At 43.2% G+C, this 19,680-nt stretch overlaps 1 protein-coding gene across 2 annotated transcripts in view; it reads left to right on the top strand.

Moving 5' to 3' along the window:
* LOC115561710 (phosphatidylinositol transfer protein alpha isoform) overlaps positions 1-11,687 on the top strand; it is a 13,168-nt gene extending 1,481 nt beyond the window's left edge. The window contains exons 2-12 of one of the 2 annotated variants that reach the window (XM_030381912.1): positions 1-31; positions 5,502-5,647; positions 5,746-5,837; positions 6,750-6,757; positions 8,556-8,630; positions 8,954-9,037; positions 9,163-9,240; positions 9,442-9,552; positions 9,659-9,781; positions 10,650-10,709; positions 10,948-11,687. In XM_030381912.1, coding sequence (XP_030237772.1) covers positions 1-31; positions 5,502-5,647; positions 5,746-5,837; positions 6,750-6,757; positions 8,556-8,630; positions 8,954-9,037; positions 9,163-9,240; positions 9,442-9,552; positions 9,659-9,781; positions 10,650-10,697 — 796 coding nt within the window. In that variant the 3' untranslated portion in view covers positions 10,698-10,709; positions 10,948-11,687. The remainder of the gene's footprint in view (positions 32-5,501; positions 5,648-5,745; positions 5,838-6,749; positions 6,758-8,555; positions 8,631-8,953; positions 9,038-9,162; positions 9,241-9,441; positions 9,553-9,658; positions 9,782-10,649; positions 10,710-10,947) is intronic. The other variant, XM_030381913.1, reaches the window with a different exon arrangement.
* Positions 11,688-19,680: the final 7,993 nt, after the last annotated feature.

A 19,680-nucleotide genomic window follows, 5' to 3' on the forward strand; every position in this document is an offset into this window, starting at 1 on the left:
CCGTGTGGTCCTGCCCATATCCGTGGAAGAGGTAAGGACTCTATCTACTAACTCTCCAACATTCCTATGTCATCTATCTTTCTCTAGTTCCCTTCCTCTTCTCACCTTATCGCTCCCATTGCTGCCAAATAAACCATTCCATTATTTGGGCTTTAAACCTGAATAATGAGGTACTATGTCAGAAAGGTTTTCCTTTGTATGTTTTTATGCACAGATTTAAGCTTGCATAGGTTAAGGAGATTTTCATTCTGAGCTTCAACTGACAAGAGGAAAGCTGTGTGAATACAAAACAATAACAATTTGCCCAAGCAACCACTATTATATTAGAACATTGTTCTTCACAATGACCAGTCTACTTGTCCCATGAAGGCCGCTTTGGCGAGAACGATGAATGTTCAATGAACTCGGCTATACCTCAGCCAAACCAGAACTACTGGTATGCACCTCTGTGTACTTACTACCTGTTAAATACCAATGCCTTTTGTGTGATGGCATTGGTAGTCATTTCAGGTAAAACGGGTTATCATGACTCAGGGAGGGAAAGTAATGAATTAAACTGCAACTGAAAATGGGAATCATTGCCCATGGGTAAGCAATGAGGACTCCCCTACACGTGCATGACAGGATGGATGTTTGAGTGGAGGCCACGAGGGCAAGGCCATCCTGCTGCCCATCCAGCTTGTTCCTTGGCTTCTTGGTGACACTGAGAAAGTCACGTTGCCTTAAGCAAATATCACAGTAAGCAAATGGGTTTTTTGTGTGTGCTTATAGAATGACTTAGGGTATTATAATCCCTTTCTCGATCACTTAGGGCAGCGTTTGTTAAAGTGGGATAGGTGGATTGATCTCAGTTCCAAAAATAGTCTCAGTACCAAAAATAAATGCATGAAGCTCAGTGTGGCAATACTCCCCTTCCTTTTATCCATGACAGGAAACTAAATCCCTGAAAGATCGACACAGTTTACTCTTGGTCTCGTTTTTGTATGTTGTGTATACTGTATATGTAAATGCCTGTTCAAATGTTGTTGATTCAGCAGAATTAAGAACAAAACCATTTTAGTGAGCTGTCCGTGATGCTCTGGCTACACTGTAGGATGTCAATTGTCACAGAGGGTACATGAGTTTTGGAACCACTAGCCTAGGGAAAACTATTAAGTCTGCTAGTGTGCTAGCCTAAGGGCTTTCGTTTCTTGGGGTCAGCATTGGAACCAAAATCAATTGTTGATTCAGTACATATGGCTCTCTATGTTTAGGAAACATAGGATCTCGAATCTACTCCAGACCGCTTTGCGCTTTGAAAAGGTTGTATCAACAGATTGCAATAATGTAAAGGGTTAGAAATCAAATAAAAGGAAGTTGTGGAATTTATACTGAATCACAGAAGATAATAATCGCGATTATTAGATTCATCTAGTTATTTATTCATACATTTTTCACCCCTACTTAGCCTACATTTACCATCGAGTCTTGAGTCTATGAAGTGAAATATTGTTAAAGAGCCATGCTTTTTAAGCCTGAGGGAGTATCAGTCTTGCTATACTTCATTCTTGTTTTAATCTAAAGCCCTCCCTTCCCCTCCTCTTGACCCCTCATCCCAAAATCCTGTAACCGGGAAATTCCCCCCCACCACCACAATGTGCAAAGACGTTTCAAGGCATTTATTTAAGCTTTATTAAACAAAAAAAAGCCATTTGAGACACCCCTCGAAAGATTATATTGATCTTTTAGTATATCATAGCCATTGTTGACCAAACAAAATAAAATTCCAAGCCCCAAACAAAATAAGAAGCAGGTTACAAAAAGAGTTGTAGAGAACTTCTCACATTCACAGCAAAAGTAATATTTTTCTTGTGATTTGATCTACACAAACTCGATATCAAATGAAAGCTGAGACACTGATTCCAACAGTCCACTCCGCCGAACTAGAGGAAAAAAAAAAAGAATGAAAAAGTCAAAAACAAACTTCACTTTTTCTTTTTACAACCAAAAATGATGTCTTACCTATTTTATTTTTATCCTCATGATTGTGTTTAATCACATAAAACCCCCATAAACGGATAATCCAGTGTCTGGCCAATATTTGCAACTAAACATTGTGTGTGCTAAGAGAGGGTTTCAGAAGAAATAGGTAAATTGCCTTCAACAACAACACACATTCTTCATCACTTTCTGATAGCCTTATGGTGCTACTACTACTTGATTTGGCTTGGTGTAATTTAATTCTGTTCGACCTGACCTTTTAAATTGAGGGGTCAGATGTCAAATTTGTAAATTGGGTTCTGAAGATATCTACCAGTTTGTATTTCATCAAGTTGATATTGTCAAATTTGCCTTGGATTGATTATTTGGAGATCTGCCTAAACCTACCTCTACTAAAACCTCTATCTCTGCTCTACTTCACTTTATTGGCATCACAAATTGACCCATGTACTCACTCAACTCAGCTCTTGTCCTATGGCCCTATAGAGTAATAGGGTGACCAACTGATTTGCGCTAAGTGGTATTTAATCAAAACATCATCATAATCACAACAAGTTTATTTCAGGCAGAAATGAAATCTTCAACTTATGTGTAGCATAAGTGGAATTTTTCACTCTTACCAAGTAGTATCCACATTGATTATTTCACTTGCGCAACAATCTCACAGGTTTTAACTTTTTTTATTTATTTTTTTCAATATTTCATGTTATTGCACTGACAGTTGTGGAGATATACTCTATTTACTTTGGGAATGTTATGTTCTAAATAAAACTCAGAAATAGGCCTAATTATGAGGATGTGATCTGATACCATGGCAAAGACTAACACACTGACTTGTCACCGCTTGCCGTTTCTTCAGACAAAAGCCAAAAGCGATCTGGTCCATATCTGGCTGAACCTGACCGACAGACCGGTGTCATGAAACTGTTCAACTTGTCTTTGTTGTCGCTGCAGTCTATGATGGATCAGACAGGCGAGGCCAATGTGACACACGCACACACTGGTTCTACACGTCAAGTCACATTCCTGAGATCCTAGTCGATCACAGCAACCTACGGGAGCAACCACGCAGCAGAACCAAAAGCCCCCAGTTCTGTGACTTCGCCAGAGATAGAAAGACTTCATCCAGGCTACTACTACACTGTATAAGGGCAAAAACCCTGCATCCAGGCTACTCTGTGTATGAGGGCTAAAACACTGCATTCAGGCTACTCTGTGTATAAGGGCTTAGCGACTGCATCCAGGCTACTCTGAGTATGAGGGCTAGAGACTGCATTCAGACTACTCTGTATGAGGTCTTAAAGACCACACTGTATGAGGGCTTAGAGGTTGCTCTGTGTATGAGGGCTTAGAGTAGGCATCCATGCTTCTCTGTATGAGGGCTTACGCTATCCAGGCCTGGCAGGGCCCAACTTTATCATTAGGGGAACACGATGCATACAGAGGTGTTGATGTGTTTAACGGTGTCCTGGTGATTCTGTGTTTTCTTTTAAAGCCCTACACAGTCTCTTGGTCGCTGACTCAACCTTCTGTGGCACTGCCCATGTGACTCATGCATGCGGCATTAGTAACAGAGCGACTCCACGTCTCACCCCAACGTGTGTGTGTGTGTGTGTGTGTGTGTGTGTGTGTGTGTGTGTGTGTGTGTGTGTGTGTGTGTGTGTGTGTGTGTGTGTGTGTGTGTGTGTGTGTGTGTGTGTGTGTGTGTGTGTGTGTGGTGGCCAGAGTTCGTAGTGGACAGGACTCTTTTGCTGAAGGGAAGGATTTGAAGTGCTGAAGTCTGAAGTCAGAAGTCAGTCAGCCTTTACAGAAAATCTAATTATTGGGTTGGTCCGACTATGATTGGATTATTAAGATGCATGTATACACCTTAGTTGGACTAAATTCTAACCAAATTGAGTTTCTCATAGTCTTATTAAGACCCCTAGATTATTAGATTGAGTTGCATAAAGGCTCAGTTATGCTCCCATTTCGTTCGTAAATAGAGACATACGTTATCAACGGTCTAAACCAGGGGTGTCAAACGTAAGGCCTGCGAACGGGTTTAATCCGGCCCGCGAGATGATTTTGTGAAGTACAGTATTGTAAAAAAAATTATAATAATTATAAAAGAAATTATATATTTTTTTTATAAAAATCCTTCCTAGCATTACATGGATTGCATTGACTGGCACTGATTAATTTGTTGAACATTGAACTACTGGAAGATTGTGTGTAACTGGAAGTCGCTTTGGAATGTAACGTAAAATGATCTGCTATTTTTCAATGAAGGAAACTTCTTAATGTGTCCACTAGAAGTCGCAATAGCAATTATGTTAAGCAAGCAAACTTTATACCGAGGCTGAGCAGGGAGCAAGTATAAACAGGTAGTGCAGCTAGCCCGGAGCTACCTTGTCGTTCTGCCTTATACTTTCAACATTATGCGCTTTGGCACTCTCATTGCCCCAAAATGTCTCTGTCAAAAAGACGGAAAGTGGACACAGAGTGCAGAGTTTTCCAAGAAAAATGGTAATCGTCCTTTTTATTCACAGAAGTAAATGGGAAACCTGTGTTTGGTGTGCTCACAGCATGTTTAATTTTACATAATTATGCCATATTTTTACCGGTCCGGCCCACTTGGGAATAGATTATCCTCCATGTGGCCCCTGAGCTAAAATGAGTTTGACACCCCTGGTCTAAACGTCACTGCCCTCATACTTTCATGCGTCTTTTACGTAGGAATGGACGTTGAGCAAAACATCCTCTAGAGGACATATGGACGAAATGAAATGCGACAAAATGTACGCAGAGTACGGACAGATTTTCTGTCCGCATCCGTATGCGTATCTAACATAGTGCATAACCTTTCATTCACACTACATGCGTCCGTCGACGGATCTCATTGACTTTGCATGGGGCGCTCTTGAAATGCATTTTGGGTCCGTCCGTTCTGTCGGCTCTGTGGCCTGAACATCACATGCAGACTCCCGCCGGAGGGGCTCTCCCGCCGGAGGACACACACGCCGGTGGCGGAGGTCCTCCGTCGGGAGTCCGCATACGGCCGAGAGGTCGGAACAATGGAGCGTCCGAGAAATGACATGGACCCGGTTCCGAACTGACAGCTGTCTACTGAAAACATCTTTCTCGAATGCCGCCTGAGTTTGCTGTTGCTGGTGACGTAAAGAGGTCAGCCGGTGGTTTTATTACAACTAGTTGAAAGGGGTACAGCGCCACCTATCGAACCGGGGTATGACATGCTTCGGCCAATGAATCGATTTTCTCACCGCCATGTATACTCGGACGATTGCAGTTGTCGAATTACGGAGCATAGTCGAACTATGGCTGTAATCTGATTAAGCTGTGCATGTAAACGTACTGAGTGTGGAAAAGAGGGGGAAATGGTTAACTGAGGTCAGGATGTGTGGTCACATGGTGCTGTGTCCCTGCCCCCTGCATGTAGCTGTTGTCCCAAACTTTTCAGCTTTGTTTTGCTTGTGCGTGTGTCATTGTTGCATTTCTTGTGTATCTCCCTGTGTGTGCAGTACCAGGTGGGTCAGCTGTACGCCGTGGCAGAGGCCAGTAAGAACGAGACGGGCGGGGGCGAGGGCGTGAAGGTGCTGGTCAACGAGCCCTACGAGAAGGACGGGGAGAAGGGGCAGTACACGCACAAGATCTACTACCTGCAGAGGTAGGGCCCGGGACTGGACTCATAATTATTATGATCACATGAGCATGGGGGAAGAAGAGGTGTCGCTCCATTCTGAATTAATTTATTTTTATCCGCAGTAAAGTTCCAAAATTTCTTCGTGTGATGGCACCCAAAGGTTCTCTTGAGGTTCACGAGAAGGCCTGGAATGCCTATCCATATTGTCGAACAAGTAAGACACACACACACACACACACACACACACACACACACACACACACACACACACACACACACACACACACACACACACACACACACACACACACACACACACACATACACACACACACAGGTGTATGTGGCCGGTGGATTTGGCCCGTTTGTGAGGACCCAAGGATAACTATTGAAGGTCCGACATAAATCAGCCCTGATTTATGATGGTGATGGATTCGGCATTGGTGATTAATTTATATCCATTATGAAAGTGTTTAGCAGCTCCCATAGCTGTATCTTTTGTCTAACCTAGGTACGTGCATATTAACGGGCCTGGTTGGGCATAAGTATTTTGTGTGTGAACTCTGAATGCTGAGGCTGTATTTCGAAAAGTATTCACACAGAGTGGATTTTAATGGCTCGCCAGCTGCCCTGTGTAGTGACGTGTCAATACTGCCAGAGGCTGTCTGTTGTAAACAAATCCTGATTTTCACCTCGACAATGTCAACAATTAACCTGGTGTCTTAGAAAACCGGCCAATCCTTCAACAGGCTGATGAATATTTATCTTCATTACTGTGACTGCAGTTTAAACAATGAACTTATTTCACCAAAAACATCCCCTCTTATGTTGGGGAAACTGATCAGAACCTTTGACCCTCATGTGGCGATTTCAGTCAGGCAGTTTACAAAGTTTAAAAACCTAATATCATATATCATACACATGAACAAGCTTGGAGAATATAAACATCGAGTTAGAATACTGACTGTGCTCGACCGACATTAAAGAGTGTTGTACTCCTTCTGCCAGGGCAGAACTATTCTCATAGTATTGGTGAAATACTACAAATGTAAAGGAGTGTGTTTCTTCTCTTTCCTGTCCTGACCCGTCTGTCTGCTGTGACCTCCCTCTCCCAACACTGATCCAGTTCTAACTGTAAGTACTGCATCCCTGGTCTGGTCCCTGAGTTTCCCGTTAAGCTTCATATTATTTTGTAACACACACACACACACACACACACACACACACACACACACACGTGTGTGTACGTATGTATATATATATATATACACACACGTGTGTGTGTATATATATATACACATACGTATGTATATATATACACACGTGTGTGTATACGTATGTGTATTTATACAACGGGGGACCTAAATCCAGCGATCTGATTGGTTCCCAACTGTTGTATAATGAGCGTATACATAACTGCTATGACGCCCGATCATTTTGTGAAAGTTTGCATATCACTCCGCGCCTGGAAGTAGAAACAGTTACAAAGTAAAACATATGTTGGATGATGGAGAGCGTGTAAATGTTGCTACTCCGGGAGTGAGCAAGGCGATGGAGAGACTAACGAAGGCTCACGGCGAGTGAACTGCTCCATAGGATAAATTGCCGGCGAACCACTCTATCGGAGCCTTCTCTCGGAGGGACGCTAAAGTGTGTTGCATAGCGACCGTCGATGCATAGCGGCAGCCAGGAGGGACTACTTTTTTGTATTCTTTAATTAAACGGCTATTTTGACTTTCTTGGTTTCTTTTTAAATTTAGTGTGTCTATGACTTTCGTTTCGCCATAATAGTAACCGTTGTATAAAAGCAATAGATCACGCCAGGCTGTGGTATGTGCTCATTATACCACTGTTAAGGGGCGTTGTCCGGCCCCGACGCGCAGCGGAGGGCCGGCGACCCCCTTCGCAGTGGTATAATGAGCACATGCCACTGACTGAAGTGATCTATTGCTTTAATATGCTTAAATATATATATGTATTTATATTGGTACGACCCACACCAACTTTGGGACATTGTCTTTATGCAATGAGTGTGGTGCATGAGATGTTTTGTGTGAAATGCACCACAAACTGTGGCGAACTAGGAGTGTTCAAGAAGCTTAACCCTTTCTCGGACACAGACTTCCCAATCAGCCATGAGCCAGGCTGAGCTCCTCACGTCCACTGTGTCCTCGCCGCCGGAGTCCCTTTTTTGTGACTTTGAAGTTCCGAGGGAAAGCCACGACCATGTCAAGAAGAGATTGGAACTTGAATTCAGAGCAGAGTAGAACCTTCACAAACTGGTTACAGGAGACTGGCAGCAACATAGTCTCTTGCACCAGTTGTTTCTAAATTATAGTCTGGACCCTCTTCAGTGTCAGGACAAGCATGCCAGACACGCCTCAGCGGTGACGTTGGGCCTGGTTGGTTGTTGGAACAAGATGTTGTCTCAAATTGTAGGACTATAGGCCCACACTCAACACAGTAGTAGTGCATCCTTTTGGTTCATTATTATTTGTTTGTTCCTGTAACTATATAATTAACAAAGGTTACTGAAGGATTAGATAAACGGACACCACAGTGATTTTTGGTTGCTTGAGGGTAGCTCTATTGTAATGGAGAGGCATTCCAAGCTGCCCTGGGCCACTGCACAGAGCCTAGTCGAGCCAAGCCAGCACATGCGTATGGAAATGGGTCATGTGTTGCAAGACATTTTACCACCTATTGCTTTTTAGCTGAAAGATGAGACTGTAACTAGATTAAATCAGTCTTGCAATGTCAAGCTTGATTTCACGTGTGTGTGTGTGTGTGTGTGTGTGTGTGTGTGTGTGTGTGTGTGTGTGTGTGTGTGTGTGTGTGTGTGTGTGTGTGTGTGTGTGTGTGTGTGTGTGTGTGTGTGTGTGTGTGTGCGGGGGGCAGAACTAACTTACTTTATCAACCCCCTCCTCCACAGAATGAATACATGGGTGAGAACTTCTTCATCAAGATTGAGACGTGGCACAAGCCCGACATGGGACAGACGGACAATGTAAGACGACTCAACGTGGACTACAAGCCTGTAGTCCCAACGACACGTTGCACAGTATACTAAGTGTTACTGATTTTAAAATGATTCCATTGCTTCTGTAGTCTATTTTCGGGCATTTTTAATGTTTCAAAAAGGTTGCACATGCAATGGCATGCATTGAACTTACAGATGGCAATTTTTGTTCATATTTACATCTCATCCTACGTTTTCAAAACAAGATAAATTTGAGTGGACCAGGATTAATCCATATCACATAACTGGTTTAAGGGTTCGTTTTTCATTGATATCCATTGTAACCATCGAGGTGCATGACCCCCTTGCAGGTTCACGGACTAGACCCTGATGACTGGAAGAAGGCAGAGGTGATTCACATCGACATCGCTGACCGAACTCAAGTAGGACAAAAGGTAGGTTTAGGTGAGATGCAGCTTTCAGCTTTGCTTGGTGTCTCTAACACCTTTGTGGGTACCCTAGCTCTGTTTCAAGGTATTTAGGTTGTTTTTAAAACTTTTTGTTGATATTGTTTATGCAGGATTACAAGCCGGATGAAGATCCTGCCACCTTCGTATCAAAGAAGACCAGCCGAGGGCCCCTGGGACCCAACTGGAAGGTACCAGTATTCTGTCCCATTCTGTGATGCTCTTATTTGTGCTAGGTAACTTCATGTGCAGAATTCTTTGTACCTAATATTGCTTTGAAAACTCTGGTTGTGAGTTCACCATCAGGGCATATAATAAAGTTTGGCAGTTGCTATAAAATAATGTTTGACAACAAAATAGCTGTTTTATATTACCAAACATCGTTTTTTCAGACAGAACTGAAGAACAATTTGGCCTGTCCTCACATGTGTGCTTACAAGCTTGTAACGGTCCATTTCAAATGGAGAGTAATTCAAGGCAAAATGGAGAATTTAATCCATAAGGTAAATAACTTTTTCTCTCCTTGTTCCATCCCATTGTGTTGCTTTGGTCCTCCATCTCACTCATTCTCTCTCTCCTTTACACCTGGCCCCCTCCTCCTCTTCACAGCAAGAGGCACGTTTGTTTAACAACTTCCACAGGCAGCTGTTCTGCTCGTTGGACCAGTGGGTGGAGCTGTCCATGGACGACATCAGGCGCATGGAGGAGGAGACCCAGAAGGAGCTGGACAAGGTAAGCTCTGCTCTCTGTACTTGGTACAAGTTGGGCGGTAGAGCGGCTTGGCTGGTGACCATAAGGTTGCTTGTTCGATCCCTGCTTCGCGAGACACCTGCTGCTGTCGAGCTTGCTTTCATCTTGCATGGTTGACTCTGCCGTCGCTGTGTGACTGTGCATGAATGGGTTAATGTCCAGCAATATTGTAAAGAGCTTTGGATAAAAGCGCTATATAATTGCAGTCCATTTTTTTTTCCAGCACCTTTTTTTTTTTCTTCTCCTCCCACTCTATTAGTTTGGTACAACACGCCTGGTACAAGGCGTGTTGTACCAAACTAATAGAGTGGGAGGAGAGTCAAGGAGGATGCACGTTTTAATTTCTCCTAACCTATAACCTATTAACAAAGCCAGTGAGTTCATAGATGAGTCACTCTGAAGGTGTGCTCCCACATGCCATTTAAAAGCACTTCTCACATTCACCATTCACATGTTCTCTTCTGCAAACACCAAATCTACGAGTAGACTAGACTTGTTGTATGAGTCACATACGTTGGGCAAAGCAAAAAAATCTATTTTGTCCGGCCAAACGATTCTTGTTGCATGGTTTTGACAAATGAATATGTTAAAAAGAGACACTGTGTTTTCTGCACTTTTTTCTTTGCCTGGCGACTATTATTATGAAATGCTCTTCCTTATATACAAGCTTTGGTGCATAAATGTTACTACTTCACATGCTCATGAAGGCGTGCACTCACATGAACAGGTGTCGTTCATTAAACTAGCCGTTTAAGACGATAACAAATACATTGGCATGATGCCCATTGACAGATTTTGGGGTGTTTTGCTCCAGCACCGTTCCTTGACATTGTGTTTCCTTTTTTTTTAGATGAGAGCAGAGGGAGAAATCAAAGGCATGGTGGACGATGGAGAATGACCTGCCCACAATGTGAGTCTGTTCCTGATTCTAAGCCTTACCCTGCCATACAATATAAAGTTGAGAAACTGCACCATCTCTTGGCCAGTACTGGTTATTGCAGCTTTTTCTTTATCCAATTTGCTGAATTCATATACATTTGTCACTCACCATACAGACTATGGCAAGTCCCCTGACAACTGTGAACTGTGTTTGATTCGGTCACTTATTTAATCAAGATTGGTTCATCACTCTCATTGTTTCTTTGCAGTGCCCACTCTGACCCAGAAGACCTCAGCTATCGTCTAGCGATCTACATACTTTCCATCAAACACTTGGGATTAGCATCACAGAGGCCCCAGTTTTGTCCATCCAGTTGAAGTTACTCTCACTTGAAGTCTGAACCTACGGCTTATGCTACAGCTGTAGCATACTATTTTCAAATGGAGTATGAAGATTGATTTATTTAATATGAAGATTGTAATGACCTTGGCTAATGTCAAGCCCTTCCTTACCTGGTTACTGATATCACATTAAACTTGTGTTTTAATTACGACTAATGTTATTTGGGATTTTTGGTTATTCTTATTCTGTATTTTTCAATTGTAAGTAGATGATTGAGTGCTTTGGGGAAACCGTTTACAGGCAGTCTAACGGAGCGACATTCAGATGTGTTTCAGTCTCCGTCGCAAAGCACTCAGTGTTGGTTTCTGTTGGGTTTAAATGGGCTTCATATGTTCAGTATTGTTTTTAAAGTTGACAAGTGGATTAGCAAAGGGTTTAACTCCCAAACAGCTATCAATTATTTTATTTTTATATAATGAGTCCTAGTCATTGAATTAAACAGTTGTCCTACATTTGGGACGAGCATCAGAGGAAGGTTCTGCTGCAACTATTCTGAATCCCGCCTTGTGAGCTTGAACTCGCAAGAAAATAAATATCTCACTGGATTAAACGGTATGTCTATTTAATTACGTGTTTTTGCTCATGTGATTAAATAATTGTATTGGATCCACCACTAGTGGTATCATTTGTTGAACATACAAATAATCACTTCCCTTTAGTCGTTAGTTTAATCTATGCTTCTGTCTTTACAGACAAAACAAGTGGGTAAAATGAAATATGATGATATATATAAATAGAAAATGCGGTGAGTGCTGTAGTGCAAAGTGCGGTTGAAAATATAAAGCCACATAGATAAAGACATAAAGAAATTTTAAGAGTTCAAAAGACTAAATGGAGTAAACAATGTAAACTTGCACACCATTCAAGTGAATGTAAATGGTTGGAAACAAATAAAGTGACAGCTAAATGAAAAGCGCAAAGCATTGCTAAAAATGCAGAAATGTAAAATGAATTGAACTGATGCATCTGAAAGGTCAAATGTATTGCCCTTCACTGCTGAAAAATCGGAAAGGTCAAATGTATTGCAGTGCACTGTTGAAAAACCTTGAAACTGAAATTGAAAACTGACGCTGAATTACATTACCTGAAGAAGCAAGTGCTTAAATACATTCTTACAAAATCTGGAAGCTAAACTGTAATAGGCCTACTGTCAAAGCTGAAAGATAGTAGTAGTAGTGGTACTAGATGTAGTAGTAGTAATAGTAATGGTAGTAGTTACTGAAGTAGTAGTAGTCGCTGAAGTAGTAGTAGTAGTAGCTGTAGGGTTTGGGTTAGTAATAGTGGTTACAGGCTGCCATTCAGACATGTTGCCAGTCCGACATGCCGCCATTTTGACTTGCCCCCATTCCGACACCTTTTTAGTTCCGCCATTCCAAATGTGTTCAACCAAAAAGTAGCCATTTCAGTATTATTTATCTGTAATTAATTTGACTAATTCCACAGGGCGTGCGCTTATTTAACCTGCCCTGGGAATGTATAAATATTCTATGAAACTTAAAACTGGAACATTTATTCGTTAGAGTTGGATTTAAACTCAATGCAGGACCACCATTGGAATGGATTGGACGAACATTGGAACGAAATTTATTGTTTGGAGTGCCACTGCAGAAAGAATCAAGGAATAGGCGCAGTTAACTTCATATCGGCAAAAAGGCAATACAATGCGCTTTACAAAGGAGAAAGGCAAGAATATAGCACGCCCCAGACCCACCCCTTTCCACACAAATTCTCAAAGGGGATCAATATAAAGATTATACAATATCCCTGACCTTTTTTTTTTTTACCGATAGGTTTCCCCTAAAAGGGCCAGTAAATATTCCCTCGCGGGCCGGATCCGCGCGTGTGTGTGTGTGTGTGTGTGTGTGTGTGTGTGTGTGTGTGTGTGTGTGTGTGTGTGTGTGTGTGTGTGTGTGTGTGTGTGTGTGTGTGTGTGTGTGTGTGTGTGATGTCGAGATGTCAACCTCGTAGAGCTCCGAAAACACAGAGACAAATTAGCCTACCCATATTTGAAGGAGTGAATTTGCTCCAAAATCGATTTGTTTGCTGACAGCCTGCTGCTGTGGAATTGCGGACAGGTGTCATCAAAATTGGCCTGTGTGATTGGCAACGCCTTTAAGGTGGGAACGGTGCGGTTCATCTCGTCAGTTCAAGTATTGTTCATGATGGAATAAAGATCAGTTCAACGGGAGCATTGGTGCCAGGCAGCACACGGCAAATTACACATTTATTTTTGTCTTGTAATCTCCCTGCTTTCCGCCCAGTGGACGAATGCTTTCCACTGTGCAGATTAAATCGTGCAGCATTCCACTGGGCGATTATCCCTGTTGCGTATGCCCTCTCACATTGTTGAAATCCCATGCTGGATGCTTTAAGCTTTCTATGTGTTTTTTAGTTAATGTTGCATATTCTCGAAGAAAGTTGTCCAATCCCGGGTTGCTTTAACTCACTTCATTTATTATAAAGTCGTCGGCGTGTTTCGGCATGGTAAGTGAAGCTATACGGAGGGAATTGTTTCTAACGCGAGTGAGAGGAAAATACCGTGATCTACTTCAAACCCCCCGGGATAAGGCCCGGGTGGCTTGCTGCGCCGTCTACCTATTGAACTCTGGCCTGTTCACTCGACGTCCTCCGTACAGGACGTCAAGTGGGTGTGGCCTATGCAGTGGGCGTTGCCTAGTGGGCGTGGCCGGGGTGACGTTATGGCTTCGGCTTCTTCACTTAATTAAAGTTGAAGAGGGAGCAGCCTTCAATAACATCATGCTCCCCTTGTGGCTATGTGAGGGTAACGCAGCTTATATGTTTGGTCCTGCATCATTGGGTCTATGTGTGGGTAGCTTAGATTCTTAAAATACGTAACAATCCCTCCTTGGTCATCTTAGATGACCATACAATAATATTTTAAATCATAAACACCATTTACCACACCGAAAACATATCCAAAGTAGGATCAATCATCAACACCATCAACCGGAGTGGAAACAACTCTTGAGGAGAGAAAAACCACTACGCGTCCCCATAACACTGAAACGGTATTCACATTGTGGGTCTCATTAGAAATACAGGTCATTATTTAACAATACAACAATGAACATAAATCTTGTTATCATACAATCACATGGCCAAACAGCACACAAACAAAACTATTCATAGAAATCCTGAGCTAATACTTTTGGTCATGTGCTACAAGGTCATACAATTTTCATCATGTGCAAAAGTAAAGTAAAAATTGGTAGTCATAATACAATTTTAAAAAATTCAAGATTATTGATAGCCTAGCATGGATTCGGGTGGTTCAGGTGATCTTCGTGCATTGGTTCGCTGTTGCATGTGGGTGGTTTGGGCATGGATTCTGTCGCCGTCGGGCCTGTAGTTCATGAACCCAAGACTCGTCCCTCCTTGTCAAGGGCTCAACTCAGAGAGGTTACTCCTACATCATGGGAGCCTCCAAACAGGTTCTCCGTCGTCGTCGTGTCAGCAACAGGTGGCCTGTAAACAACCGTCTCAAAGATCAACAGTACCATTATCAATGCAGCGATTCAGAAATAACGGGTTGCACTCGCAACCAAGCAATACTACCAAATAATAAACATAGTCTGGTATGGTTGTTTTAAAATGTGTTATTCAAGTAAATCCGGGATATTGATTATCTTAAATACAGTCGATTCTACTAGAATAGTATAGGTGTTGACTATTCTACATATTGCAGCTGGATAGGGTCGGGCCCCTCAGGTAATGTAAGCCTGAATGGCACTTGGCACTTCTGTAGCGCCCACTGCTGTGGTGATCAGCAGATGCAGTAGCCCTCGTGCGCAGGGAATACAACGGCAGCCGGTGACAATTAACACGGTCTCTGCATTTATTCCCGCGACGGGCACTTACTGGATTCTGCCTTTCCACCTCCCAGACATATTCTCCATCCATCCTGTGAAAGGGTCATTAATGCCGGAGTTCTCTGCCAATTCTAACCTGAGGGATTGTAATCATACCAGCGCCCTGGCCACCAACCCATCCGGTGCGATTCAAATCCTGCTGTTATTTGATCTCCTCATGTGACTGTTAGTCCTTGCTCGGCGGTGGTAGTTTGTAGGCTCCGGGTGTGTCTGCATCTGGTTCTGGAACTTTTTGCTTCTATTGCAGAAATACAAACTCATGTACAGCAGTTAGTTGTTCAAAAACATATTTCCATGAATTCTAATTTTAATTGTTTTACAGTATCTACTTTGGTTTAATTTCACACTACATCCCTCCTTGCGCATTGCTTCAGCCATGTGCATTGAATGACAACCAAAGATAACAACACCGTAGTTCAACCAAGTTGCTATAACCAAAAAGATGTAAAAGGGAATTAACAATGTTAAAATTTGCATGTTCAATATCACTTCTGTGTTAACCGTATCTCATAATAACAGTTACCTTCATCATACTACCCGATTGTCCTACACTAACTATGCATATTGGATGACCTAATCTTCATTTATTCTACCTATTGCTCGCATTTGATGTTGTCCACACTTTGATTCACTGCTATGTACATCGCATACCACATCAAACGTGAATACGCCTTATTCTCTGCACAATATCCTATTGCGCCACTTTCTGCATACCACATCAAACGTGAATATGTCTTAGCAAAGTGAAGTAAAGTAAAACTCAGTTTTATCTTTACTTATTTTATAGCTACACATGTCCCGGACACGTTCATTACTATTTCCAAAACAGTTTTTTTAGCTACGCAGGTCCCAGACCTAACTATACCATTACATGAACAGTATTTATTATTATAATTATCTAGTTTTTTGTTGGTCAACATCAAATCGATACATTAATTCAACCTTCTGACTTACCGACCTACCCGATTTCTCCCCGTGTGAGCCCGCGAATGACAACTCTCCCGGGGCCTCCCCATGAGCCCCATCGTCACCACCTCAGAACACTGCAGGAACAATTGGTCGATTAACGTGTGGCTTGGAGGAGGCTCCCAGGAAGTGCCACAATCCTACGTCTGACACCCGGTGAATCTTGAGCTAGGTCAATCAAAACCGTCTAAACTAGGCAGAACAAAGAGTCATCCAAACCTACAACAATTATGCACATCTGGGTATCAAATATATGGTGATATTCTATAAACAAAACAAAAACTGAACCTAAAAGAAAAATTCAGAAGTTATCGGATGAAACAAATGTTATTGTAATTGAACTACAGCAGTTGAGCTAACTCCCGCCTTGGGCACCGGTTAAAACCATGAATGCCGGGCATCCATCACTGCTTGTGTTGCAAAGGCCTGAAGAGGAAGAAAAAATTTAGTACAAATGTGAACATTTACAGATCGTTTAAACCATTAATGTTGGTGAATCAAAAAACATTGATTACAACCCACACAAACATTTGCGTGTTTTGCCGATATCAACTAGGGAGTGGCTCTCTGTATTTCAGCACCTAGACACACAGACCCTCAAATATACAAACACTAAATTTACATCCTGCCTCCAACACATGGCTAGGTGTGAGGGTGGGAGGCCTCTCTATTGTTAGTTAAATCGAAGCCCCCGACCCACCGTTCCCGATCTTCTTTAAGCAATATGAATAAGGAAGGGTAGGGGAAGAGAATGTTTGCAGGGACAAAGGGTGGGGAGGGGAGGATCCGACGACTGGACCTGTGGACAGGGGGATGGGGGGTCTGACTACTGGACCTGTGAAGACTGGGGGGGGGGGGGGGGGGGAGAAGAGAGAGAGAGGGGGGAAGGAGAGAGGGAGAGAGAGAGAGGGTGGGGGGGGAAGAGGAGGGAGAGAGATGGGGGGGGGGGGGGGGGCTCCCCGCTGCTCTTGGTCTTTGCAAGACCCAAGATGGCGGACGTCTGGACAAAGGAAACCCACGTCACGAAGACGCGCCGTCTCTTTAACACCCCGTGGTTACACTCTACGGCTGCGTTGTATACTAATCAAAATTGCACATTAGATTTGAAATGAACCGGGAGGAATCAATCCAATTTGAACTCCTTGGCCAAGCCTCCGTTTTAATATGCAACTAAGCTAGATTAACGTTAAAAACCTGACCTTTCCTCACCCCACCGTAAAGAGTTTGGAAGTTTGTGGCCGGTAATAAATAAACCTTATAGTGGCCCGGCTTAACTTCGGCGCTTTCACTATTTACCTTATGATGGTCTCGGCCTAACTTCGAGACATTCATCAATTACCTTATGATTACCTTATCTCGGCTTAACTTCGAGACATTCATCATAAAAAACACAGGTACTACGTCTCCCACGTGGTACAGACAGACACAGAGACAGAGACAGACAGAGACAGACAGACATAACACACCGGGGGTCCCTTTGTGCAGGCTACCATTGCCTTATCAAACAGCCAGGAGCGCCCAGGTAAACAAAGGGATGGGGGGGGGGGGGGGGTCTTCACAGTTCCTTGCAACCGTTGATCTACACGTGTTGTTATGCTAGGCCTCTGCAGCAGCACAATCGGACGGTGGCTAAACCAAGCTTACACCTAAGTGTTCTTATAACCAATCCTATTTCAGATTTAATCTTTAAAACAATGATTTATACTTACCTCAGACGTGTGTGGCCTGTTGAAGTTGTTTTAGCGTCGCGCCCCCCGGGATTTTCGGGACTTTCTTCCAAACGTCGCGGGTCACCAAATTGTTGCATATTCTCGAAGAAAGTTGTCCAATCCCGGGTTGCTTTAACTCACTTCATTTATTATAAAGTCGTCGGCGTGTTTCGGCATGGTAAGTGAAGCTATACGGAGGGAATTGTTTCTAACGCGAGTGAGAGGAAAATACCGTGATCTACTTCAAACCCCCCGGGATAAGGCCCGGGTGGCTTGCTGCGCCGTCTACCTATTGAACTCTGGCCTGTTCACTCGACGTCCTCCGTACAGGACGTCAAGTGGGTGTGGCCTATGCAGTGGGCGTTGCCTAGTGGGCGTGGCCGGGGTGACGTTATGGCTTCGGCTTCTTCACTTAATTAAAGTTGAAGAGGGAGCAGCCTTCAATAACATCATGCTCCCCTTGTGGCTATGTGAGGGTAACGCAGCTTATATGTTTGGTCCTGCATCATTGGGTCTATGTGTGGGTAGCTTAGATTCTTAAAATACGTAACATTAATGATCGGGATATAATAAGACCACTATGTAATCGTGGACAAAAGGGGACATTTCCTAGTGGATGGTGGAAACCAGGACATTTTAGCATCCGGACAGGCTTCCGCTGGGACTCGGTGTGGTATTATGGAATAATAGTGTAAGGAATGGCTTTATTTTGTAGTAACCGGATGGACGTCAGTACCGGGTGCGGGGTTAGCTGGAGTCCCGTGCATGCACACTAGTCAACAACGGCTGTACGGAGTTGATAATAAAGACAGACTCCGATAACTTTGTTGTACGAGCCTCATTATAATAATAACTCGACATGGTGTCAGAACTGGGCGACTTGTAAGCGGAGAGGAAAAATGTGAAAAGACGAAGAGGAGGAAAGTGTATTGTTTTGGCAGATGAATGGGAGACGAGCCGGCAGCTATGGCGCAACCTACACTAAATGCTATGTTCACCATACAACCTCTCATTTATAACCGTTGCGTACGCACAAAACAGGGCTGAAATTGGCGTACCTGACATTCCACGCCACGGTTGTGATTGAAGGGAAAAACGGTCTGTCTAGTTACTGGACCAGATGAAATGAGACGGAGAGGTAATAAAGTCTGTCGGCACGAGGACCTTGGATTTATTAAGTAAAGTGGCAACGGTTATACAGAGTCATAAAGCGTGAGAAATCGAATATGTCTACGTCCCTAATCAGCGCTGATGGTTCGTCCGGAGCTTCGCCTCCGTGGAAGGTCTGCTTCAGAAGAAGGTGAAGAGTCTCTGTGTGATACAGTCTTATGCTGTATCTTCCTCGTGATGAGGTGTGTGCGTTTGAGATGTGTATGGTTCTGTGTGTTATTGCTTGACCTTGGCTCCCAGGCACTAGTATATGCATGTGTATCTTCTTGTGTTCCTCCTCACGGGGGAGAGCTTCAGAGTATCTCCTGTTGTGGCCCTCCCGTTCTTGAGGATGACTGGTGCATTGTCTGAGTGTCTACCATCTGCCTGGAGGAGAAATGGGGCCCTGGCTCCGGCCTTGACCTGACTATATTCTCATGTGTGTGCTATGTGTTAAAAGTTGACTATATTGTAAGGTGACTGCCATGTGATGTGCTCATCAATGTGTTAAAAGTTGACTATATTGTAAGGTGACTGCCATGTGATGTGCTCATCAGGCTAGGGTAGGAGTTAGCTATATTTATAATGTACATGTGATGTACTCAGCAGGTTATTTTGCCCAACATGATCTATAAAAAACCAACTTGACGAGAAAATGTGCGCAGCCCTAAGCAAACTCTGACCCATGCGTACGCATAGTTTAGAGGAAAAGGAGAATTGGCGACACAGATGGTGTGGTGGTGAACTGAAGTCAGACCGAAGAATTGTAGAGTGAGAAGAACGATTATGTTTCATCATCGCCCTTCATTAATTTAATTTCAACCCGTATCATGCGTTAAATCTATGTAATCAGAATAATTTAAGTCAACTGCGTTATTTCTCAGT

Source organism: Gadus morhua, chromosome 16 (genome assembly GCF_902167405.1).
Source record: "Gadus morhua chromosome 16, gadMor3.0, whole genome shotgun sequence".
In the NCBI taxonomy this organism is placed as follows: Eukaryota; Metazoa; Chordata; class Actinopteri; order Gadiformes; family Gadidae; genus Gadus; species Gadus morhua.